Source organism: Melospiza melodia, chromosome 19, assembly GCF_035770615.1.
Source record: "Melospiza melodia melodia isolate bMelMel2 chromosome 19, bMelMel2.pri, whole genome shotgun sequence".
NCBI lineage: Eukaryota > Metazoa > Chordata > Aves > Passeriformes > Passerellidae > Melospiza > Melospiza melodia.
The window spans coordinates 7,880,297-7,905,727 of record NC_086212.1 but is presented as its reverse complement, the minus strand read 5'-3'; the positions used below and the strand labels follow the sequence as shown (position 1 = coordinate 7,905,727).

Below are 25,431 nucleotides of genomic sequence, written 5' to 3'. Positions count from 1 at the left end.
TAATAACCAAAGTTTTCTTTAGAACCTGTTTTTTACAGGACATGCTCTTGATTAAAGTCATCAAGAAAGACTTAATATCTGAGAACTAAGAAGTAAGATCAACAAAAGGACTGTTTAGTCAAAATGGCTCAGGCTCTCAAACAGAATGAGAGAAGTTCACTTTAATACCCAGCTCCTGCCAGGAGAAAGACTGTACTGTTATCCCTTTGGGAAACTCTGTCAAGGTATTTCTACTCTAAAAACTACAAAAGCTACCACTGAACAAAACTTTGAAAGATGTGGAAATTCTGCCATGCAAAAAACCAGCACCTGCCCAACACCACTTGAGGCTTAGCAGCAAGGAAAATGACATCTTAAATGCTGCTATTCCCCCTTCCTGGACTGCAGCACTCCCTGATCCAATCAAATGGGGCAAAGAGAGAAGAGTCTTACAAAAAGCCACACTGCTAAAAGTTCTCTTAGGATATGGTGCATCAAGGCAGAACAGTCAGTAAGTTCTCTTGGCTGGCATAAATATGAGTGGCTGCAGAACATCTCCCTAATTCTAGAGATCAGTGATAGCTGGGCAAGTGTTTTGTGTGCCAGGCCTTATGGACATGCAGTAGCAAGGTCAGTGGAGGACTAAAAGCAAAGGAGCTGAGAAGACAAATGACCTCTGCTTGATGAAGCATAGGTACAGAATGTACAGACAAAAGCAAATGAGAAAAAGAGTTTATTTAAAAAACAAAAAATCCCCCTCTCAAAACCCCACACACTTTCTGATAAGCTTATTGCTCAAGTTAGATCTCATGTGACACTGCTCATTCTCCTCTTGGCCTGTAGCACCAGAAGTACTCCTGCATCCCTGTCTTCACTCCAACCTACATCATCTGGAAATGTTCATAATTTTCAACTGGTCCCAAATACCAGCATTCAATTCTCTCCTTACTGTGCACACAGAACATAGAGGTCCCCAGGCACAAAAGGTCCTTGCTGGGACAACTCTAGGGATTTATTCAGTGATCCCACCAGGATGGGAGTTCCTAATTTGCAGAAACATTAAAAAAAGAAAATGGAAGGTGTAGCTACCTTCTCCTTTGAAGTCAAAACCTAAACAGCAGTAAAGTCATCCCTGAATCACTCAGCCTGCAGTCCAGACATGTCCATGTTCATTCTACAGCTCATGGTCTGCATTGTCAGTAAACAGCTTTCAGGATCTCCTAATGGACTTTTCATAGCTTTTCCCTGTCTCCCCTCACCATTCTACACCCACTGAACCAGGGCTTGTCTTCCAAGTTCCTGTGAAAGGGATGTTGCCTTTTCTTGTGCAGCATCTACAGATCCACACTGCAGCAGAACAGCAGAATTCTCTCAGCGGGCCCTGGCTCTGCTCTGGGTGGTCACCGAGACTTTTGGACCTTCCTCCTGGATAGCTGTCAGGCAGGTTAGGTAAGAACAGAGCAGGTGGCTTTGTGCTTCATGTTCAGTCAGTGCTGCTGTGGGGTTTCAACAACCTCCTCCTCTTCCTCAGCCTGCTCGGGGTGGCGCAGCAGCAGCTGCAGGTCAGGGTTAGAGCTGCCCTCTTTGTGTGGCTCCAGTGCTTTGTCACCTGCATGCACACAGCCCATTCAGGGACAAACCTGCTGGATTCCCACCAAACCTAGTGCTGTCAAGCAGCTGGAACCAGACACAGCTCCTAGTGAAGCAATGAGAAAGCCTACAGAGAAAGAGAAAGGGATTTAAAACAATCACCTTTGGAATTCATGGCTTTCAGAACAACGTGGAGGGAGATTCCCAACAGGCAGACAGCAAAGCCCAGCCAGTTCAAGAGACTGAGGCGGTCTCCCAGTAAATGTGTGGCCAGGAATAAAATGCAGATTTCCTGTGGAAATAAAAAAAACATGACAAGTGGCAGGGCAGGACCTGAGGAGATATGCATGGTACATTTTCAGCTGAAGCCTAGATCAAGATGTCAGGCTGCTAAATTTCTATCAGCACATTCTTTCATGCACGCGGAGTTCTAAAAACAGTTTCTAGAAACAAACAACCTGTCAAACCAGGATGTGGGATTTTAAGTCATCTGACTGCATAGCTCAGTTACAGAGGAATCCTTCAAATTCTGGATCAAAGATATTGCATATACCACAGTTCAGCTCAAAAGTATGTGTGCTGCACTCCTCTGGGGAGGATGTGCCAAACTAGGCTACAGAGACAGCTCAAAGCAGTGGTTTGGTCATATGCAGGTCTGATGCAAGAGCTTGCCCTCCTCTCTTCCACACCATCTGCTGTTCATGAGGGCAATGTGTTTTAGTCTATCCCACATTCCAACAAACTTTGATCATTCATGGTATTTTTTATAGAACAGCCACTAGTCTCTGGCCCTTTGCTGTCAGGGACCAAGAGACTTCACTGCAGAGACTGCAAGGCAAAGCATCCAGCTCCTGTGCAAGGAGAACAAAAAGAACAAGCAAAAGTTTCTAAGGATCTAAGCAAGCTCCCAGCACATAAAGCCCAATAGGGATGACTCAGTACTTGCCTTCTAGTATTAGCACAGGAACCATGCCTTACCTTAAAAATGCCAGCAATGGAAAGGGTGAGGCTAGATGTTCTGGAAACCAAGAGGAACTCAGAAAAGCCTAGACCAAAGGCAAGAATTCCACCCAAGAACAGCTTCCCTACCAGAGAGAACAGCATTCCTGCTTCATGGAAACGGGAGAGCTTCTCTGATATGGACAAAGGAAGGCCTAGGAAGAAGACAATGAGTAGCAGAATACCATTCCCAGCTCCCAGGATTCCCCTTAGTAAGACTGAGTGGGTGGGCTGCTCACATTCCAGTATGAGGAGGATGTGGAGCCAGTTCTTCACAGCCCTTACTTCCACAAGTGTGGCAGGCTACTACTTCTATGCACTCTTAAATGTTCTGCCAGCACAAGATAAATCCTGGTCTCTAATTACTTTGCAGAGTTGATAGCTGTTTGCTTATCTAAGTGAATTATCTCCAACAAACTGCTAAGCAATCTCCCAACCACTCTAAAAAGCTCTCCCTGCTTTCTCTAATGAACTCACGCACCCTCAAACACCGCAAAGAGTGGGAGGAGCCCCAGGAACATGAGCGGCTGCAGGTGAAACATGATATCAATGGGATTCTGGAGCCCTGAAAGAGGAGAATCAATAACAGAGCAGGCAGCAACAAGCCAGGGAATAACACAGGTCCCAGAGCCTTCATTAGCACCATTCCTAGACAAACACCTTATTTGTGATGCCCACACCTGTGCTGCTGCAGACACCCAGCCACCTTCATTACCCACCAACAGATACACCATGCCCAAGGTTTCAAACATCTTCCAAGAGATGTTTTGTTTCTGCAGCAAGGGCAATCACCTCTAATTATTCCCCTCCCTGCCACCAGCACCACCACCCCCTCCTGGCACCCCACATACCCAGTTCAGCCTTCTGCATCAGGATCTGTGTGAGAGTCCAGCGAATGCCCCCCAGGAAGGAGGCACAGAGCACCAGCACAAAGCCCTGAGCGTTGAACTGTGTGGACTTGTAGGTGAACATGAAGAGTCCCCCAGCAATGAGCAGAACCACCAGCAGCAACGTCACCCTCTGCAGGAGAGCAAACACAACAGGGACAGACACCTCCTTCCTTCCAGATTCACCCACATAACTGCAGCTTTCCTCTACTCACATGTTTTTGTACATGCACTGCCTGTTTCCCTGGCTCTGACCTCCTCCCTAAAGCTTTGTGTGGGACTCTTACCATCTCCTCCAGCTTGAAGAGCAGTGAAAAAAGCAGGATGAAGAGAATGGCAGAGGATTTGGTCATCGTGTAGCTGTAAGGACCAAAATACACTGTCAGACTCCTTCAATGTAGCTCTTCCCATCACAGTACTATTAGGAACCATCACCCATTTCTACACTACTACCAGCAAGCTACCACAGACCCTGCATGCTGACCCCACTAATCAAACACCTCTCCAAGGAACAGACCCTGGCAAAGCACTCTCCAAACCCCACCAGAGGCTCCCAGGGAATGTGTGTTTGTACTCACAGGGAGACAGTGACATACAGGAAGCTCCAGTTACTCAGCCCAATATCCAAGGAAGTTGACAGAGCTAAAGAATTAATGAAAAAGTCCTGAAATTAACCAAACTCTGTGACATGAAACAAACCCACCACCAAACCCTGCTTCATGGCCACAGATAGCAGAGCAGACCCAGGGGAAAAAATAAACTTTCCTCAAGTTAGTTCTTCAGAACCCCCATAACTCAGATATTCTCAGCTCTTCATGTTTCTGTCCTGTTCCCTGTGACTCAAGTTGGGCTCAGCATTGCACTTGCTCAACATGCATTACAAAAAAGCCAGAAATAACTCTTGCCCTCCCTGTGACTGAAAGTGATTGCAGATTTGCATAAAGTCTTTCTTGACTGTATCAGAACATGATAACTTGTAAGTCTGATGGCTACTGCAGGAAGCCTGAAAAAGCAAGAATTATCTGCACACAGCCTTAACCCTGGTGCAGCTTTTGGTACAGTCTATTCTCCCTTCTATCTAAGTTTCCTACCACAGGAAACAGTGTTACTGATCCAAGGGCAGGCCATGCTGAAAGGTCAAATTGCTGCAGATGTGGAGAAAGCTTTTTTCAAGAAACCATGGGGCTATTTATGTAAGGTACTGCAAACCTTGCCAGAGATCACAGACCAGATGCTGTTCTGTGGGAGCCAATACAACACCCAGCCAAATAACTGCAGAAGTAGTTACAGTTCTGTGCTCCAAGTAGGAGCTTCACTTCTTGGTCTCAGATAGTTCTGTGTGCCATGAATGACGAATTCTCTACCAAGCTCCACCCTGAGAAAGATGCAACACATGGCTTGATACCAGCGTTAAAGAGAAAATGTTACTTGCAGACACAACTCATCAGGGCACTGCAGAAGGTTCTCTGTGCCAGTGACTCCTTCAGAAAGATTTATTCTGTGTGGCCTCTCCCTATCCTTACACATCTCTGTAATGAGCAACGAAGGTGGCATGTCTCAGGCTGAACCTTTAGGTTGCATCTACACCTGCCCTACACCTGGCAGGGAAACACAGGGGCTGGAGCAATGGCTGGACCCCACAGCTCACCCTGTGCCAGGGGATTGGCCCTGACCACACCACCGGGCAAAGGGCTCTGGAAGCAGCCAGAGCGCCACAGGCAGCCCTGAGCATTCAGAGTCACAGAATATGCTGAGTTGGGAGGGACCCACCAGGATCATTGAGTCCAACTCCTGGCCCTCCACAGACAGCCCAAGAATCCCACCCTGTGCCTGAGAGTGTTGTCCAAATACTTCTTGGACTCATTCAGTCTTGGTGCCATGACCACCCTGATTCACCTTCATATGTCTTCTTGGATCCTGTCACTGGTTACGAGAGTGAAGAGATCAGTGCCTGCCCCTCTGCTTCCTCTCGTGAGGATGCTGAAGACCACAATAAGCTCTCCCCTAAGCCTCCACTTCTCCATACTGAACACGCCAAGTGACCTTAGCCGCTCCTCACAGGGCTTCCCCTCCACTCCATCACCATCCTCGTGGCTCTCCTGGATCTTTCACACATTGCCGTGCCCCAAAGCTGTGTCCCGCTCCCGCTCCGCCGCCCTCTCCCGTGCCCGGCCGTACCTGCGGGGGCGGCCCGGCGGAGGCAGTCGGCCCAGGACAGCGCTGCCCGCGGCCGCCCGGAGCGGCAGCGCTCCAGGGCGCGGGCGAGCGCCGCCAGAGCGAAGATGAGCAGCAGGTGCAGCAGCGTGACCAGCAGCGGGAACGGGAAGCTCTGCGGGACCGACAGCCGCTGTCACCGCCGCCGCCCTCCCGCCGCCGCCGCCCCGCACCGCCCCGCCACCCCGCACCTTCATCAGCCACTTGTTGTAGAAGGTGATGCCGATGGAGAAGCCGTAGTAGAGCAGCACCAGCGGCGCCGCCAGCGCCGCCCGCCCCAGGGCCGCGCCGCCCGCCCCCGCCCCCATGCGCCCGGCAGCGCCAGGAGCAGGAGGGAGCGGGGATGGGCACGGGGCCGCGGGTACGGGGCCGCGGCAGGGCAGGGCAGGGCAGGGCAGGGCAGGGGCCGCGATGCTGAGCGGGCCGGGGCGGCGGGGGGAGAAGCGGGCCCGGCGGTGACGTTGCCGGCGGGGCGGGGGAACGAGCGGCGGTGGCGGAGCGGGGCGGGCGCGCAGCGGTGACGCTCCGCGCAGGGCGGAAAGAGGCGGAGGCGGCGGCGGCCAGGAGCGCTACTGGTTATTATTGGAACCGATACAAAAGGCGGGCGGCGCCGGGACCCCCGGGCCGAGCCCGCGGCACGGCAGCGAGCGGCGGCACCGGCCGCACGGGCCCGCGGCCCTCAGCCGTAGTGGTACACGAAGTCGTAGCTGCTCGGCTCCTTGGGAATCGGCGGCGGCGCTTCGGGGATCTGGATGTTCTCCAAGTCCAGGAGCCTCAGCTTCATTTCCATGCTCAGCAGCGTGTCCAGGTCGCTCTTGGTCAGCTCACTGGACATGTCCTTCCCCAACAGGGCGTTAAGCCCATCAATCCAGATACAGTACTGTGGGAAAGAAGGGGTCATTCACGACTCCGGGCATAAACGATACCTTATGTCCAATCTTTCTGTCCATGCAAAAATTAGAGAACTTTAAGACAGGAAACACTGGAGGGAGTTAATATGTAGGGAAAAATCCCAGTGGGATTTTTTGGAATCCCAAGTGGGGTGCCCACTTCCATTTTCACTGGAAGTTAAAAGCCTACAGGAAAGTGTGAGCCCATGGTTGTACTAGAAGGACAAGAGTTTCTACTGTGGGACAACAAATGAAAAAAGTAAACATATTCTAGGCATCATAGGAGGGAAAAAGTAGCAGTCCAGACTAGGAGGAATTAGTGTGGGATTTTTTTTTTCTTTTTAAAGAATTTTTTCATTCCTTTGTTTTCCCTATAACTAAGAGAAAATAAAGATGGTCCATATAAAGCATCAGCAACATATTCTAGGAATGAACCTGGTGAGACACAGCCTGCTCACAGCCTGTAATGAGAAGCAACTGATCCTTCTTAATCTCTGAATTAAATTGCTATATATTCTACTGCTTAACCACTACATTTCTTACCTCATATTTATTAGGTGCAATGAAGTTCAAGGTCTCATCGGGATCGTATAATATGGAGAAGGCCAATTCTAACACTTCCTAAATGGAAAAGAATCTTTCACTCACCAGCTGAACAGGACATTACAGCACCTTCTGCCTGCCACTCTGAGAGAGCTGCCTTGCTGCAGCTCAGTTCACTTTCTCACACTGGTATTGGGAGTAATTCTGAGGAGACTACAGCACAATCATGCTTACAGCCCCTTGCAGTCACAAAGGAACACCAGGAAAGGGCTCAGACAGGAGATGTACACTACACACTTGCAGTGGGGGAGATCATTCATTCCTCTTGCTTGCTTTCAATCTCAAACACAACAGCATTAGATATTAATGACAGTGAAAAGGGAGCACTTGCCTTATTCTGTTTCAGTGCACTTTTCTCCTTCATGTGTGGACAATCCTTCCCTGTGACAATGGCTTTGATGTCTGCAACTGGAACTAACAGTGAAAAAGTAAAACTCCCAAACAAGCAATTCTACCCAGGAAAATACAGAACTTTGTTTTGTCTTTGCAACTGAGCACTGTTTGGTTTTTTAGCTCGTTAGTGCAGTTTTTCCAAAACACATTACCAGTAAGACATCCCTGCAGCTGGCTTTTAAAAATGAACTATCAAGTAATTCCAAGATTTGAAGAATTTGGGCAAGGACCAAAAGTTGGTATCTCCTTCGTCAGGAATTCAGCTTTGTGTCTTTCATCTTTATCTAGTATTATATTCAGCCTCTAGACAGCAGAGCACAGAAGAGTGCACACCCTGTAGTCAGGACTTACTTTTTTCCTGTAAAGATTCAAAGGTCACTTCCCCCTGGGCATTATCTTCCAGGTCTCCATAGTGTAGCACCTTGTGATTCAGAGCCAGCCGACAATACCAGAACCTTTCTGGAACACACACCAAGGGTAAACTGAGCAAGATCATTCACATAAGGTCTCACAGCCACTATGTTACAGCCTCTCCACCCAGTCCATCTGCTTGCCCAGCTCCTCAGCACAGCTTCTTATTCATGAGGGGATGGCTGTATTCTTAGAAATGCACATTTGTGCCATCCCAAACTACTGGCTGATATGGACAGCCAAATAACCAGCTTTTCTTTCTGGCAACATGCCTGCTGACATATTAATTAATTAGATCTTTTTTGCTACAGTTCTTCACATGACAAAATACATGAGACACTGTCCCCTTACCTTGTCTTCTGCGATTTCCAATTTTCCTAAAGCTACTTCCCTCACAAAGCCTGTTCAGGCGCTGCTGCTTTATCAGCTCCAAGATCTCAGGTTGGATTTTCTCTCTCAGCTCCCTGGCAATGAAATATGGAAGAGTAAGCAGAAAATGGAGATAATGGCAGGGATAGAAGGTAACTGTTATTGTTAGGCACGTACACAATAGGTGGGGACTGGAAGTCATCTTGGCTCATTCTCTCAGACTGGCGTAGCCGCAGAATCTCAGAATAGCTCAGGCTGCGCAGTTTGCTCTTGAACTGGTCCAAGGAATTTGGTTTAGAGGGCAGAGCCCTTGTGATCTGTTCCCTAACAACCTGCATAACCTAAAGAGGTGGGACAGGAAGAAAAACAAGTCACGTTCTGGTTGGCAGCAGAGAATCAGGGCACAGCTCAGTGGCAGCAAAGAACTGACATGGGATAACCAGGGCCAGGAGTATCAGGATACTCGTGACTTTGAAGATCCAGAAGAACCAAGAAGGACCTCAGGGCATTCCAAATAAAAGTTGAGTCATCCTCCCTTACAGCCCATACCAATGCCCTGTCACATCTTCTGTGCCCTACTCCTTAACCAAATATACAGACTGAGTGAATATGTGCTGATCTGCAAAAGATTTTACAAAAATATCTCTTCTCCACCCTGACCTTATTAAAATCTTCTGCTGTCGCCCTCATTTCTTTCCAGGTCTTGTTCAACAGCTGGATACAGATGGCAAACAATTCCTCAAATGCACGGTCATGGGTGAAAAACATGGGGTGATAGTCATTCCTGCCTTCATTGGCTTCAGAAAGAAACAAACCACAGCCATGTGAGCATATTGGACACAAGGTACTAGGAGTAACTAAAGTCCACTACAGTGACAGACAACTGATGGTGTGCAATAGTACTTACTCCAAGAGATTAAGACAGCTCAATACTTTGTCACTCCATATAGATAGTTTATTGACAACAGCAATTCTCCCCACACTTAACCATGCAAACCTCTGTGACTCATGCCCTTTTCATCCTGGTCCCCCAAAATAACTGCCTGCAGTGTTTCCCATCTTCCTCTGGTGGAATTTCTTACCGTGGTTAATTTTCTCAGAATGCTGTTTTGAAACTGTCAGAGCTAACAAACTTTTCCCAAATTCATGGTGGTTTCAAGACTATTTTTTTATACAGCACCCTACTGAAGCTCTGAGAAGTTGAAGCTTTCTGCATGTATCAGTTTTTCAGGAGAACCACAGTGCACACACCAAAATTTCTTACTTTATTTTGATAATGATATTATCACTCAGACATCAACTGTGCTAATTCCAAGCTTGTCCTTTCCTTACATGGCAGAAGTGAGATCAAGGTACAAATGCTTGTGAATATTCTAGAAGCATCAGCCCAGCAGCCTGTGAAGCTGGGTAGTGAATGAATGGTACTTACGGAGCTCCCCAACTTGCAGGATCTCACAAAGCATCCTGGTGAGCTCAATGGCACTGCGCCCAAAGGGACACTCATGTTTATCTTCTCGGCTGCTGTTCTCCAAAACAATCTACAAGAACAGGATGCCAAATACACTAAGAAGAGCTGCTGAGGTGTTGGCATCTGTAAAAATCAGCAGCTTCACATACCCTGATATAGGTGTCCTGATGAAATTTGGCCAAGTAAAGCATGTTGTCCAATGCCAGCATCCCAGGAGGAGTCTGTGTAAAATCCATGGCTGGATTGATGTGATTCTGAGAAAAGAGTGTGTAGAAAGAATCCAGACAAATTAGCTCAAAGAAATTGTGTGAGAACCTTTCCTGAATGAATTATAAACCACCTGTCCATCAAGCACTGCCTCACATCTATCCAAGAGGTAACCCAGAACACCTCCTGATAATGCTATCTGAACTTTCTAGAGAGGCTGGTTCCAAGTTCTTCATAGCATATATGTTAAGGAAATACCTCCAGAGAATGCCTAATGAACCCTTGCATTTAACCCATCAGCAAATTCATAATGATCTTCCCCAGGAGTGTGAGTGAAACTGAATCTCTAAACTCAGATACCAAAGTAAGGTAAAAGAAACAGATATTTTTGTTCCTTATTTCCCCACTCCTATGGAGATTGCTCAGACTGCCTTGACAAGATTTACAGTCAGATGCATACAGTGAATCCCAGCATCTTGTAGTCCTTGGTGTACATGGCTTTGCGTTTCTCTGTTCCGCTGCCAGGGACGGTGTTGCTGTCAGACTCTGCATCAAATGCAATTCTTCTCAACTCAAATATGATGTCTCTCTGTGCCTGAAGGACAGAAGGCAGGGAAATGGTGACGTGATCAATCACTGCAGCAGGATTTTCACATATTGCACACTCCTGCATCTCTTCTCAGAGCTCACACAATGAACACAGAGAGATGCCAAGGGTCATTAGCACTATGCACACAAAGAGGCAATCCATTTAAAAATGGCAAGTTTCAGTACAGTAGGTAAAGCAAAATATTTGTTTGCACTTTTCTTTAACTGCAAGTTTAGTTACAGGCAATTTCTAGTCATTCAGATAATGCTATGGCATTTCTCCTTAAAAACTGTAATACAGCTGAGTAACAGACACCTGAAAAATGACCAGTTTTCCTCCTAGACTGCAAGCAAATGGATAAAATTATGTGCCTGCCATAGAGGTTAAGTAGCCAGTTTGACAGCTGGTGAAGAAAGGAGTATATGGCTTTCAGTGCCCACTTACATCTCGAAGCCCCACAGAATGCAGCAGGATGGTCATGAGCATACCCTAATCTCAAGGTTGACAATATGAAGGGCGAGTTTGAAACCTTATGTACCATGCACTGCAAATTCCATAGTGCTAGGGAGCCCAGGAATGAGGCTCTTTAGACATCTTATTCTATCAGACCTTACTCAGCTCTAATAGTGACCTGGTCATTGGGATCCATCTTGGTCATCATTCTCTCTTCCAGGAGATTAAAGGTCAGGACCTGCAGGACGTAGAGCTGATGGGCCATTTCTGTTTTAATGGGGCGGTTTCCTCTGATCACATGCTGCAAAATAAAGGAGAGGGTAGAAATTAAGAGAATGCAAATAAAAGCTGAAGTATTAACCCTAGGCATATGCCAGACTGCATGTGCATCTCTCTATATGAACATTCAGTTGTTTAACCTCCATATCCCACCAGAAGCATAATTATAATGCTGTGTAAGAGCAGAAAGCAGCATCCTGGTAACCCCCTTTTGAATAAGCTTTACCTTTGAAAGAGTCACTTTTCTGCAAGTGCCCTGAGGGCAGTAGAATTTACACTATACACAAGTGAAACCTCCATTGAGAGGGCATTAGGAAGCATTTGTCATTCCAGACATACTTACATTTAGGATTATAGACCTCAGGTGCTTCTGGGCAAATGCATTAGCCATTTCCTGTTGTGGAATTTAAAGATGAAATAACATGAGTGAAATATAAACAAAAAGCCCACACTGTGCAGAAAGGAGAAAATGGAAGAAGCCTATGAATTGGAGATAGCATTGGCACACAACAAAGTGCTTTTCTACAGACTGTCAATTTAGCATAGCATCTCACCACAACTCATAGATGGCTCCCCTACAGAACATCACTAGTGTGGAGAAAGCTACTAGCAGAATCAAAGCACAGAAGCAAATTTAGCTTAATGTTGGACATCAAATGGTACTTCACTATTAGGAGATATGGCAGCAGGGAGCACATTGTGCATTGCCCAGGAAAATCTGCAATGTATAAGAGCTTCCTCCAATCAACATTTCACAGCTTCTTATACCAAGGTAAACACCCAAGATAACAAGAGCTATGGGATGAAGGTTTCAGGTCTCCTCCCTCTGAAATTTATTTCCTTTGTCCACTTTATAAAGAGATGATCAGAAGTCAGCTTGTGATCAGAAGTCAAATTGTGAGGACAATTTGCAGAAGCATTTGAATTTACAAAAATACAGGCTAGTAATTTTCATGCTCAGAGGAAAGCTTCCAGTTTCCCTCTTGACTGCATGGCTTCCTTCCCTAGATGAGAAAGGTTTCCCAAACATCAAGTCATGATGACAAACAGTCACAGCAGATGCAAGATGCCTTCAGTTCCAGCAACAGTTACACATTCATCTGCAAAAACCTAACCTGTGCTTTCTTTGGAAATTGTGAAGATGCACTTTCTAACATAGCAGTGACCTCATCACCCCTGCCAGGAGAATGCTAATGTCAAGGTGAATATCATGAGTTTGCTGCTACAAGCAACATCTTTTGGGTAAGAAAAATCTGTTGGGCATTTTATCATCTGGAAGAAGTCCAAAAGAACTGACAGTCTGAGATCTCTCTTCACATTCCTGCGCGGTGCAGATTGAGAACTGGGAGCAGATGTGGAGTCTCAAACAATTGCACTCAATCAGCTGTACATCCTGAGCAATCCAAGACTTTCCAACTGCTCCTATCAACATCACTCTTGACAGAGCAAGATGTCTGCTAAAATGTATGCATTAACCTTGTTCAGAATTCCTATTACCACTTTTGATCCAGACAGAAACCTCCTGAACCAAGACAGTGACTGACAGCCAAGCTGTAATGGCTGCAAGTTCAGCAGGGCTCATCTTACAACCAAAGTGAGTCAGTGCTTGAGTGGAAGGTATCTAAGGAGCATCTAGATGAAGTAGGAGGTGCTTTCAGAGAGAACACATTGCCCTCTGAGTCATTATTTTCTACTACTATTTGTGAGATGTAGTACTGAGAATAGGGCAAGGCTCTGTTGTTAGGATTTGCTCAAGCATGCCACACAAAGAATCCTTTCTCTGAAGGAACTGGTTTGTATGTGGGATGGAGTTAACAGGTGACTGAAGCAGATAAGAAGTGGGAAGGACAAAGACAATTAAACAATTCTAAACAGCATAGAAAGAAGCATCAACACACATACAGTCTAACCACTGCTAAGGGATCTATGCTCTGCTGAGAGTCCAGTGAGGCTCACTTGGCTACTTGACGGTCACAGAAACACAGAATGATTTATGCTGAAAGGGATGTCTTGAGATCACCTAGTCCAACTCTGCTGTTTCAAGCAACATCAGACAGATTTGGCAGCCCAGGACTGTGTCCAGTCAGGTTTTTAATATCTCCACTGATGGAGACTACAAAATCTCTCTGGATAACCTGTTCCAGTGTTTGACCCCTATCATATTAATGTTGTGTGGGTGTGCACACTTCATGTGGAATTTCCTGGGTTTTAAGCTGTGCCCACTGCCTCTTGTGCTGTCAGTAGGCACAACTGAGAGGAACCAGGCTTCCTCTTTTTTATTCCCTTCCATCAGATATTTAAACACAATAAAGCCTCCCTGAGTCTTCTCTCATTAAGGCTAAGGAATCCTAAACCTCTCAGGCTCTATTCATATGGAATATACTCCAAGTCCCTTAGACAACTCTATGGCCCTTTGTGGTCATTTGGATTGTATTCAAGGGAAAAAAGCGAAAAATCCCTTTGAATTTTGTTTGCTATGAAGTCTACTATCTTTGCTCAATTACCAGCAGAGGAGTATGATTTTTCTTATTTTCATGCATTAAGCATATCCATTAATTTTAGAAATTATGTAACATTTGTTGAGATGACAATTTCTACTGTGAAGGTGCTGCATCCTTGAAAAAAGTGGAACATTCTCTGTGCCATGCAGAAAACCAAAAAACCTACCAGTATCTCAACAGAGAAGGTTCCAAATCAACCTATTAACAAGAATGGTGATTTCCCTGGAGTGATCAGAGGGCAAAAAACATTCTTACACTACAATTACCATAAGGGAGAAGTCACAAATTAGGCAGAATTTATGCTCTAGTCCCCAGTCAGCATCAAGTTTCGTGACTGCTCTTCACAGACAAACAGCTCTATCTTTAGAAGGATGCAGCTGGATATGAAACTGTCATTAGCACAAGTGAGATTTGGGCTATAAGCTCATGCTGCAGTAAGTTTAAGGAGATTCAGATTCTAAAGGACTTTTTCCAGTTTTACAATTAGTTCACCTGGTCATTCTTGCAGAATTCCTTTTATGACCATCTGTATGACCTTGTGTGCACAGAAAGCCATTCAGGGTTTCTTCTACTACTGGTTCTTCTCCCCTGCACAGTCTGAGTGCATCCCCAGGAGTCCTCCCACCCTTCTCCCTAGGTTTATCCACTCCCTGAGGCTGTGGGCATCATCCCTGGGATACAAGGAGGCACAGCTAGAGAAGAGCTACCATGCCTACAGTCCCCTACATGACCAGCCCCCAGGCTGCAGTTACTTACAGTGATGGGCAGGTCTAGTGGGTTAAGCAGCTTGTCCTGCTGGCAGAAAGCAAAAAAAGGCACAAAGAGAAGCAGACAGGATTTAGCTTGGAGTCCAGGAATAAGGCACAAACAGGGCACTAGAGAAGAAAGGCTTAACACAGCAAAGCTACACAATACACACATATGCACATCTTGCAGGTAGCTGAGATCTTGGGAGCTTCCTCAGAGCAGGGCAGTGTTTCACTTCTCGTGTTTGTCAGCACGGATATCCCTCTATGACTTAAGAAAGGTCCCTTTTTGGGGGAGAGGGAGGTGAGTGTTTCTTTATTAAGTACATACAGCCCCAAGGAGTTTACTCAGCCTACCTCTCCCATACATAATTAACTTAAAAAACTTCCCATGCTGTCTGCAGGATTACTTTCTATTTCTGAAGGTCTTTCAGAATCCTCTCTGAGCATGTCCTAAATATAGATGTGTGTGCTCCAGGACACATTATTAATGGGATGGTACTTTTTCTCCTCTGTTGCCATATTGAAACAGGCACTTAAGTTCTTGGCAAGGTCTGAGGTCTACCTTGCCCAGACAATGTGATTTCTGAGGCATAAAAAGCCAGGCAGCCACCATCACTCAGGTTTAAAGTCAAAAGGCAAGAACAAACCTGTCTCTTGTCCTCAGGTGCCTTCAGGAAGAGGGCATTGATCAAGGCAATGGCATATGTCTGAATCTCTTGGTTTGAGCTGCAGAAACAAAAAAGGGAGGCTTGTAAGGCAACAGGCAGTACAGAACATTACAGCTTTACCTGCACCATGAGAACACTGACTACAGCAGTTGTGCATTTTCAACAGACAAGCAGGACTCATGTAACTCATGCTTATGATGTCCAACTCTTCAAAAGGCTTGCAAAAAATTGTCAGAGATTTCTGACTGACAGGTCCATTATCCAGGAGGCAGAACAAACTGCAGCCCAACACCACCACAGTTTGTCTCCAATGATGAAACTATCTCTGTAAAACCTGGTTATGGTAGAGTCTGCCACATGGATACAGCTTGGAACTTGCATGGAGCAAGTTATTTTTCTCCCCTATGCCAGTGGAAGCCACTAATGTCAAATGGAACTAAGGGGAAAGAATGCTTCACTGCAGAACTTCCTCAGGTGCTCACCCCCTTCCTAGGTCACACAGAGCATGTGGTTATACTTGTCATGTTCCAAACAGCACAAAACTAAGCTTCTAAATGCCAATGACATGCTTCTGTCCTCCTCCTGTGTCAAATGCAGGTCTGTTTCCTGCAATACTCTAACTCTTCCTGGGGGGTGGACCTTGGCTGTCAAGTCACTCTATCCCTCGGCCTGACCCACTGCACTCCTGCATCAAGCTCTTCTGATGAACACAAGTCCAGTGTACCACCTAAAAGAGTATGTGTGCTTGAATATACTTATTTTTTAAATATTTTTTCATTTATTTAACTATACATGTAGAAATAAAAGATCTTTTCATAAAAGATCTGAAGCCAATACTTATTTTAGCTTAAATACCTATGTTCCTCACTTTGACATATCTCTGGATAACAACCATATTCTTTCTTCTATTGCTCCCTTCCAAATCTTTTTCATTTTGGTCAATCTGCTGTACTTCAAACATGCAAATCTCCATGCACCATCCTAGGTTCTCCTTGGGCCTCCAAGCTGCACAGGTCTCTGAAGTCTGCCATTCACTTTTGCTCTCCTTCTCAGGGTTTGTTGCTCTTTTGACAAAGCAAAACAATTTTTTAGGTTAGTTTCTCCTCTTCTAACTCATCTCCTTTGGACTTGTTTCCATGGTCATGTTCTTCCAGAACATATCCTCTGTTATGAACTGTTCCCTCCTGATGGCCTTGCCAAGAAAACCACCAGCAAATCCTGACTCACCCTCTCCCTCCCCTTCCAAAATATTCCCTGCATGGATGCTTTCTTAAGTGACCATTTGTGTTCTGGAAGCACTTAGGCACACAAGTTTACGTCTTGAACAAAGAAAATTTGCTTAAAAAACCTGCACAGGTGCGGTCAATATAAGGACCAAATCTGTGTTTGAGTAAACCAGAAATCATAAAGCTGAAAGAACATATACTCTTTGCATAACAAAGCTGCTGGGGTGTTCAGGAGAACTTGTTTAGCTTTTCTGTTAATCAAATTCAAATGTATAAACATTCCAAGCACGCAGTGACATTGATGCAACACTTTGTTTGCACTATAATTTGGTTAAACTACTGATCACTGATTAAAGAGCATCAATCACATTCAGAAATAGTTCTTTTCCATACATTCAGAATTAAAAGGCTTGAGAAAAAACCCAACCTGTTCAAAGCTCTAACAGCTACATGCAGCTTTTTTATAATGAAGAGTAGAACTGACCTAGACAAACAGCCCTAAGAGACAGAAATTAATTTGCCATTTTGTTTGGAAAGGGAGGAAGAAAATGAAGGGAATTTTTAATCCTTTCAAGCAAGAAAAGCAATTGTTTTCTTCTTTAGCATGCAGAACAAAACCCAGAAGATGATGAGCTCTTAGATTCTAATGGAGATAATTTAAAGAGGGGTAAAAGTAACAGACAGCTGGATGCAAAACCTTTGGGAAGTTATTCTAGTGAAATGCAGGTTTGGTCCTGGCACTGAACACACTTGGCAGTTATTTAAAGCTAAATATCTTTGTTCAACATTCATGTCCCCAAGTTCTTCCAGAACATATTTTTCTAGGATCTCACTTTTTAAAAAAATCCATTAGAAATCTTAAACTTCCAGTAAGTTTTCATATTGGTAATGCAATCGTTAAGTGTTCCAAATGTAAGAGGATGTATTTTTAAATAAAACAAATAGTCATAAAATTGGTATAAATCCCCCCATTGCTGGGTGGACACTCACACTTGCAGGTGGGAAATGAGCTGCCCCACAGTGATCTCCTCTGCAATCTTCTGGTACAGAGTCTGGCTGTTGAGCACCATGCTCTCCAGGATGGCCAGGGAGCGCTGCAGGATGGACACGTCCACCATGGGCTGGCTCACGTACCCTGCAATCTGAGCACACAGCAGGTCAGCTGCTGCCAGCCAGACACTTGTGGGGAGTGAGGGCTCACAAATGGGGTGCACTGTGCTCTCAGACAGCACTCAGCTTCTCAGAGTCTTGTGCTCTTCCTGGGAGATGCATTAAAGCATGGAAAGAAATAATATCCGCCCTCCCCTCCGCCCAAACTCACCTGTTTGATGAAGGTTATTGAGACCATGTCCCAGGAGACAATACCGTGGTCCATGAGCTCCAAGAAGGCAGTCAGGGTGAAAGCCAACATCTCACTATAACTGAGAAATTGAAGAATTCAGTTACGAGAGATCTGCTGGCAAGAAAAAAAGCCTGCCCAAGCTGGATAAGAGAAAAATGTCACCACTTTCTCCTAATAACATAGTTTGGCACCTGGGGGAGCAATAAAGTGTATGCACTCATGCAGATAATTTTACTGTTTTGTGGAAAGATATTTTATTTTTCCTGGTTACAAGCACAAATTAAAATTAGCAGCAGTAAGTCCCTAGTACTGCCACCAGAGACTCACAATCACCAGGATCAGTACTTGGCTACTCAAAGGAGCAAACATGTTTCCACATCAGAAAAGAAAATAAGGGAAGTTAATTGTCCTCTAAATATTGGGACCTGACTTGAAATAAAATGAAGGCACAGCGTGAAATGTGGAAAATTTAATACATAACCACAAGACAGAAAGATAAAAGAGACTGAAGGGAAGATTGCAAAAAATGCCAAAAATGTATTAGTTGTTAATATATAAGAAGAGCTATAAATGTTATTACAGTAAGTTATCAAGACTTTAAAAGTACTTCCCAATGAAATATAACAACTGCAACAGAAAATCCAACTGAATTCTTTGTACCATAGCTCACTGTGATTGTGCTTGAGGAAACTTCCAGAGCAAATCATGACTGTCTTTTCTTCTGCCTTGTGAGGTTTAGCAAATGACTGGAAAGATTTTGTCTCCACAGATCAGCATTTGCTCTAAGGCTGTGAAATTGCTTAATGCCACTTCAGCAAGCAAAATGAGCCCCTTATTTAAGGCTTTCTCCCAGAGTCCTGGAATAAAGGAAACTTACTGGGATAGAAGCTTTGTCCCACTCTCCACCAGCCGTGTCAGCACTGTAATCCCTTCCATGTTGATGAACTCTGTGGCAAAGGTGACGTCTGCTGAAAGTTTGGCCAGTTCCTTCATGGCATCCAGCCTGGCTTCCATGCTGTGGGACTGGATCCTCTCCATCAGCTGGCGAGCTGCCCTGGACTGGCAGGAAAGAGGGATGGTGCCAGTTACAGAGCAGGCACCTGCAGGCTGAGTCCTGCCAGCATCAGCATTCTGTCAGAAGCCCACGGGTGGGCAGGGAGAGCAGAGCCAGGCTAGAGATAGCAGCAAAGTCACATTCAGTAGCTGCAGTCAGCAAGTCTAAGACAGACTAAAAAAAGGCTTCTCTCAGCAACAGTTGCAGCCAAGCAGGAGGTAAAATGCTGGTTTGCATGTTAGAGCAAATGCCTGTTTTCTCCTCACTGAGGTGAGTGGAGGTGGGTATAGAAATATGGAGCAACACCATTAAAGAAATACAATATTGATAAAAAGTCTCACAGATTCAAAGAGAAGCATGATCTCATTTTGTGTATCCACAAGACATTCTGTAAGATTTCTCAGACACAGATCATTATATCCTCTTAATTCCCTTTTGCCCAAGTACCTTCTCCCAGTCCCACTCACCCTCTGCTCTATGCCAAGAATTTGCACAGAAAATGGTTTAAGAATTTAAATAAAAAGAAAGCTGAAAAAGATTACTATTGAAGGCACAATAGCAATAATTCAGCAAAAACAACCTCCTCTTCATCAAATTTGTCTCTATTTTAATTTTTTGCATTCAGTTGCTGGAACTGTTGCTTTCTAACTGACCATGCTAAATGCATTCACATTGAGAATACATTTGTCAGTGTTTCACTGCATCCTAATCTAGGAGATGCACTAAAACTGTAGACTGGATTTATTGACAGGAAGTCCTATAAAAGGGCAGAGCATCCAAAGGAAAGACACACACCACAGGCAGGAGGGAAAACAAAAAGTGTGTGTCTCACTGCGTGGAAGGGCCCACAACAAAGGTACCCACCCTGAAATTTGGGGAGAAGGAGAAAGAAAAGCCAAGAGGTAAGAAACAGCCTGCCACCCATGGAGAGTTACTGAGAAAAAGGGAGGTGAGGAAGCATTTACCGGGGACACTGCCAGCTGGAGGATGGTTCCATTCTTGATGTCACAGCGAGTCTGGAAAGAAAACCCAAACTTAAGCTGTGGAAAAGTGGGAGAAAATAACCCAGCTGGATCTACAGTGCACATCTGTATGCACAGTAAAGGGGCTTCTATGCCACACAACCCCACTGAGGGTACTGAATTTGAGTGCCTGAGTCCCCACACCCTGGCATGCAAAGGAAGCAGTGCAAAGCTCCTCTGCTGAATGGCACCATTTGAGTCTGAATCTCCCTGAGAGCAGAGATGCTGCTCCTCGAGGATTAGTGCAGTATTGTTCCATGACTTGTAGTCCAAGACATTTTGGACTCTCCCCCAGGGTTATCACAAACTGCTGCCTCTCACACTGACCTGCTCTGTGATGTACAGCTGAGGACCATCAGCATAACGCAGCGTGTAGTACTCAGGGTTTGGCAGTGACCACCTGGCAGAGGAAGAAGGGTACATTAAGCATCTTTGTCCTCTTTCTTCTAGCTGTCCATTAGGAAATGGAGCTTGATCCCAGAAAGTTGCAAAAAGAACTTTCAAGCAAAGCTTTAGCAGGGGAAATTAGGTCTCCCAAAGAGGAGGGAAAATTCCTCTAGAGGACAATGTGGGACTTCAGCCTACTCTAAATCAACTCTGAGGAACACCTGAACAGGCCTACACTTCAAGAACAGCAGGATGGGCCAATCCTCAGAGAAACTGACCCTAAGGCATACAAATGCACACACTAAGAATTGGAATAAAAATGGAAGGCCCTCATTTGCCAGGAGATCCTTTTCTTCACAATTCAAACCCCAGCCCTTTCTGTGGCCAAAACCAGCAGCAGGCAGCATGGACTGTGCTAGCAGCACATTAACAAGCAGCAGACTTCCACAGTAACCCAGCAAGATTTGTCAGCAGGACAGACTTTCTCCACAAGGATTCCCAGAGAACTACTCACCCATCACAGACCTCCTTGATGATGGATGCAAGAGGCCTTTTCTAGAACAGAAAGACAGTCCTCAGAAGCCGTGTTCCTCTCAACCAGAAAGGAATACTGCCCATTTCTATGCTTCCCACATTCCAGTATCAACGCTGCGGCGCCTTTCCTCCCCCATCTGGTTACCAGGTCTCACCTGATCTATTTCCAGCAGCTGGGCATTGGCACCTGGCCACTCAACAGCCACTTTCACAATGTCTGAAGGTGGTGGCATTGCTCCAGACTCCTTCAGGTGCCCTTACAACAGCATACACCTCCACACCTGTTAAGAGAAAGGACAGTGAGCATCTTCTCTGAAAACTATTTCACTTGCTACACTGGATCTAACACCAAGCTTTGAAACAACTAAGCTCAGCCTTATAGTTTCCTGGGCCTGACAGGGACAAAGCACCCAGTATTAGCAGAGATCAAGGCCTCACACAAACAGCATGTTGTGAAATTGCATGCTCAGCTTCATCACATGAGAAATACTTCTGAGAGCTTGTTGGGGCACTCCCAAGAAGGAGGGTCACTGATCAGCAAAGCCCCATCTGCCACCCACTGTCTGTACTGGCAGCTCAGGGTGCAGGATTACTGAAGCAGCAGCTCCCTAGGCTCAGCTGTAGGTGAGAGCAGGAACAGACTGCCCAGGTAGCCTCCCTCCCATGGGCTCATGTTTACTCATGCCCCATACAAATTTCTCAGACAACTTGATCCACTCAGGATGCCCAAACAGGCTCTTTGGCAAAGCTAGCTTTATCCTATTCCCTTCCTGTAACATCATAAATCCAAAACATGAGCATCCATCACAGAAAATAAGGTAACCCAGCATTTGCTCCAGAGGTGTACCTTTCACTCCTTTATCTGCCTTTCAGAGCATAAACTTGATGTGTTCAGGGTTTGGTCCCAGTCAGCTGTCAGACACAGTGGTTTGTGCCCAAAAAATTGGACTATGTGACCTCCTGCACTCCTATGACAGCCAGACTTGGTTCACTCTACCACCCCCCACCAATTGGGAAGTATCTGGCAAGCCAGATTCAGAATTTCATGATATTCTGGAAAGCCAACCTCAATTCACAGAGATGGCTACAAGTCAGTATTCCTAGCCTTCTCTTTCTGTTTGAGCACCAATCCCAAGAGTGGCTTGTTTTTTCTTAAAACTCATTAAATGACTGTAAGACTAAACACATCTCATTCAGAAAAGTGCCAGTCAAGTTAGGTTCAAAATAACATCTCCATCCTTCCAGATAAGCAGCACACATTGGCTGACCTTGGAAAAGCAGCAGACTCAGGGCACCAAATCAGGGCAATTTCCAGTATGCAACCAGTACTCCCCAAAGAGCCCAATTTGTATGACACCCCTAGACCTGCAGGGTTTCCATGTATTACATCTAGAAACAGGAAGTTCCCAAAGGCTGTGTGATTTCCACTCACTGTTCTCCAGCAATTAAAGGCTATGATGACCTAAACTGAAAGCCTGAGAAACATCAGTCCTGTGCAGAAATCACACACTCAACATCCCCAGTACCCATCTGTAATAACTGAACAGGTAATTATCTCTCCCACGAGCGAGCCAGTCACAACCAAAAAAACATCTAAATCTATTCAATGTTCAAGACACAACAAATACACAGTGTAGAGACAAGGCTCAAAGATTAGTCCCTGAGTATTAAGAACTGAATTTGTAACTTTTTAAACTAATTTACCCACGAGTAATTATGCATGAGTAATTAGCATCTAATTACCACTTTTCCCTTCAGTCTCTTGCAGTACAGTCACAGTCTTTCATCTGGATTGCAAGTGACAAGTTGCTACTGAAAAGTACAAGGAAATACAGCAATTTATATGCCAAAACAAAAATGTCCAGATTACTAGAGGTAGAAGCCTTCACAAATCTCTAACTTGTCTTTTCCCACTCAAAGAACATGCCTCATTCAGATAGGGAAGTGCCCAATAAAACAGAAATGCTGATACAAGGGGAAATCCTGCAGAAATTATAGAACATTTAGGTTGGAAAATACCCTTTAGGTCATGAAGTCCAACCAGAAACATAACATTGCCAAGTCCACCACTAAATCACGTTCTTAATAACCATATAAATGTCCTGTTTCATGCCAAAAAAGTACTGCAGAGGCACACAGCACCTAGAGGTCATGCACTCTACCTGCAGCTCCCCTGATATCCTCACCACCAAAACCAGGGACCAACCAAGTTGTATGGCACTACCTTGGTATCTCCAAAAAAAAAGCTCTCAGCTTCATACAAATTCAAAGTAACTCACTATGATATTTAACACTTATTTCTGCCCCAAATTCCTTCCATAAATGAGCACCCACTCATGACTGGCAACCGTGCTCCCTATTCCAATCAGTATTCAAGGCACAGCAAACACACAGTGAAAGAAACAGAGCTTCAAGACTCTGAGAAATATCTTCAAGGTATTTTTTTTTGCACAGCACCACCACAGAGCAGACACCACAGGTATCTCTACCAAGGCAGAGATTTGAACACCAAGGTGACTTGGCTAAGGAGAACCCAGAGAAGCAGGAATTAAAAATTTAAAAAAGCAGGAAACTTTTTAGAACAGTCTTGGTCAAACAATGCTTTGAAAGACCAACACAGATCAATAGTTCAGCAGGAGCAGCTTTCCAGAAGAGCATGACTGGATCATGAATACAAAGGGTACCTCAGGTCAGCCTCTTAACGTGAGGCTGCCTGCCAAAAGCATGCTTTGAAAAGATCTCACTGTGCACCTGCAGACAAGAGGGGTGTCAAGACGTTTGGTTTTACAATGGATATTTTGCAGTGCAACAGTGATAGAGCTGATAAAATTCTTGAGAAGCTCTTGTGAAGAGGTACAGACCACGATGTTGCGTCATTGTGTTTACCATCACTTTTGTGCATGCTCTCACAGCACATTCTTCTCAACAGCATGTAAACAATTCCTCACAGTTTGTACAGAGACAGAAGCCAAGCTGAAATCCATCAAAAATTAATTCAGTCTGCTTCTGCAGAGTGAGATCTGTCATGTAAAGCAGTGGTGCAGGGGTAGCTGCAGGGCAAGGAAAAATCAGCAGAGCCACTAAAAACACACTATTCAAAAGACTTCTGAGAAGCTGCAAGCTAAAACAACTACAGTATTTTAAGCAGAATTTCCCTATTCACAAACTCAATCTTCTTTTCATTACAGATAGAGAACAAAGTGTGCTGCACACAGAATGAAAATGAGGAGGATGAAAGAACATTCCCTGAAAAAGAAAAGCTGCCTGGTAGAATCCCCCAGTCAACAAGCAAATTGCTGCAGCTTCTGAAACCTGTAGATGCAACAAAACACCCTCGGCAGTCCTCAGCAAGCCCCCAGATGGTACCAACCGGCCAAGCTAAAGTGGGAAGTGATGTTGGCACAGGGACTAATGGGACAGGTGGGCAGAGAAGCCATTCCTTGGCCAAGCAGCATAAAAGGGTAGGAGATAGCAGAGTCCAGCCTGAAGGCTATGCAGTTTCCTATGCTACCTCACACACTAAGCAATGAGAAACATCCCTGTCTAGATAAACCAGAGAAGCAAATGGCTCAGATTCCCTGCCTCTGGAATCCCACATTGCTCCAAATGCCTTCCGTGGCTGCACTTCGGCGGTAAATCACTACGCCTATGGGCCCTGGAAATGCACATTTCAACACAGCACGGCAGAGACCGGCTCTTGGCAAAGACAGAAACTGATAGCAACGAGCAAAAAGAGAACTGCTTTATTATTTTCAATCAGTCAAGTGACTTCAAAGCCGCCAGCTAGGCGTCAACCCCTGAAGCTTGGCCCAAAACCCAGTTAAAGGAATTAAACAAGAATTTTTCTGCTAAGTCCTGTCCGCGCTGTGCCTCGGCTCCGGAGGGAGCACTGGCCTGGCCCCTCTCGGTGTCTCCGGGGGCAGCGCGCCGGGCACAACGGGACCTACGGGAGCTGCTGCGGCGGCCGTGCCGTGCCGTGCCGCGCCGTGCCGGGCCGGGCGGAGGAGCCAGGCCGGAGTGAGGGCCGCGGGCAGGGTGGGCGCGGCGCCGCAGCGCGCCCGGGGAGGCGGCAGACCCGAGGCGCTCCGCCGACGGCTGCGCTCCCTGTTCCTGTCCCTATCCCTGTCCCTATCCCTACCCACGCCCTGGCCCGCCCGCGCTCCCCCGGCCCCACCGCGGCCGCCCCGCGTTCCCGCGGCCCCGCCGAGGCGCTGCCGGCGCTGGCACCGCCCCTGGGCGCGTCATGCGCCCGCCGCGCTGCCATGGAGACCGCGGGGACCATGGAGACCCGGCCCGACCCGACCCGCCGCCCCAGCGCACCGCCTGCGCAGCCGGGTCAATGCCGCTAACCGAGCGTCCCTCGTCCCCGCGCCCCTCCTCGCCTCCGGGGCCGCCGCGGCGGGGCTCACGTCAGTTCCCCGTGCCCACGGTGCCCCGCCTCCGGGAGCGGCTGCGAGCGCCAGGGGCCGGGCGTGCGGGAGCTCATGCAGGGCAGCCGCTCGGGCTGGCGCGGGGCTCTGCGGCGGCCGCGCTCGGCTCCCTCCGCCCCGGCAGCGAGCGCGGGGCCGCGGAGCTCTGCGCAGCCCCCGCCCCCGGGCGCGCCCTGCCCCGGGAAGC

General features: G+C 46.3%; 2 protein-coding genes across 5 annotated transcripts; both read right to left on the bottom strand.

Annotated features, from left to right (window-relative positions):
* Positions 1 to 699: 699 nt before the first annotated feature.
* On the bottom strand, positions 700 to 5,977 carry SLC35C2 (solute carrier family 35 member C2). The gene is made up of 9 exons (XM_063172291.1): positions 5,861 to 5,977; positions 5,634 to 5,784; positions 4,034 to 4,097; positions 3,743 to 3,815; positions 3,420 to 3,588; positions 3,050 to 3,133; positions 2,548 to 2,723; positions 1,732 to 1,861; positions 700 to 1,588 (listed from the first exon to the last, which is right to left on the bottom strand). Exons 1-9 carry the CDS (start codon positions 5,975 to 5,977, stop codon positions 1,467 to 1,469), a joined length of 1,086 nt encoding a protein of 361 aa, XP_063028361.1. The 3' UTR covers positions 700 to 1,466.
* A 346-nt stretch (positions 5,978 to 6,323) lies between these two features.
* ELMO2 (engulfment and cell motility 2) lies at positions 6,324 to 25,261 on the bottom strand. 4 transcript variants are annotated; one of them, XM_063172288.1, is made up of 22 exons: positions 25,165 to 25,261; positions 20,970 to 21,095; positions 20,795 to 20,835; positions 20,221 to 20,293; positions 19,837 to 19,887; positions 18,695 to 18,876; positions 17,797 to 17,896; positions 17,466 to 17,617; positions 15,229 to 15,307; positions 14,589 to 14,624; positions 11,675 to 11,725; positions 11,231 to 11,353; positions 10,471 to 10,605; positions 9,953 to 10,057; positions 9,765 to 9,873; positions 8,996 to 9,132; positions 8,513 to 8,676; positions 8,318 to 8,430; positions 7,907 to 8,014; positions 7,490 to 7,576; positions 7,103 to 7,176; positions 6,324 to 6,549 (listed from the first exon to the last, which is right to left on the bottom strand). In XM_063172288.1, exons 2-22 carry the CDS (start codon positions 21,045 to 21,047, stop codon positions 6,349 to 6,351), a joined length of 2,199 nt encoding a protein of 732 aa, XP_063028358.1. In that variant the 5' UTR covers positions 21,048 to 21,095; positions 25,165 to 25,261; the 3' UTR covers positions 6,324 to 6,348. The 4 variants fall into 4 exon arrangements, with proteins under 4 accessions (XP_063028358.1, XP_063028357.1, XP_063028359.1 ...); XM_063172287.1 differs by having other exon boundaries at positions 25,135 to 25,217; XM_063172289.1 differs by having other exon boundaries at positions 25,197 to 25,217.
* Between the last annotated feature and the right edge of the window lie 170 nt (positions 25,262 to 25,431).

Bases quoted from the DNA above. Each gene is read 5' to 3' on its own strand.
- SLC35C2 (XM_063172291.1), bottom strand. From the start codon at position 5,977: ATGGGGGCGGGGGCGGGCGGCGCGGCCCTGGGGCGGGCGGCGCTGGCG. The intron at 5,785-5,860 runs GTGCGGGGTGGC...TCGGTCCCGCAG, and splicing joins ACAACAAGTGGCTGATGAAG to AGCTTCCCGTTCCCGCTGCT. The intron at 1,862-2,547 runs GTAAGGCATGGT...TTATTTCCACAG, and splicing joins CCATTGCTGGCATTTTTAAG to GAAATCTGCATTTTATTCCT.
- ELMO2 (XM_063172288.1), bottom strand. From the start codon at position 21,047: ATGCCACCACCTTCAGACATTGTGAAAGTGGCTGTTGAGTGGCCAGGT. The intron at 17,897-18,694 runs GTAAGTTTCCTT...TCAATTTCTCAG, and splicing joins GGGACAAAGCTTCTATCCCA to TTATAGTGAGATGTTGGCTT. The intron at 9,133-9,764 runs GTAAGTACCATT...TTCTTTCTGAAG, and splicing joins CCTGCAAGTTGGGGAGCTCC to CCAATGAAGGCAGGAATGAC.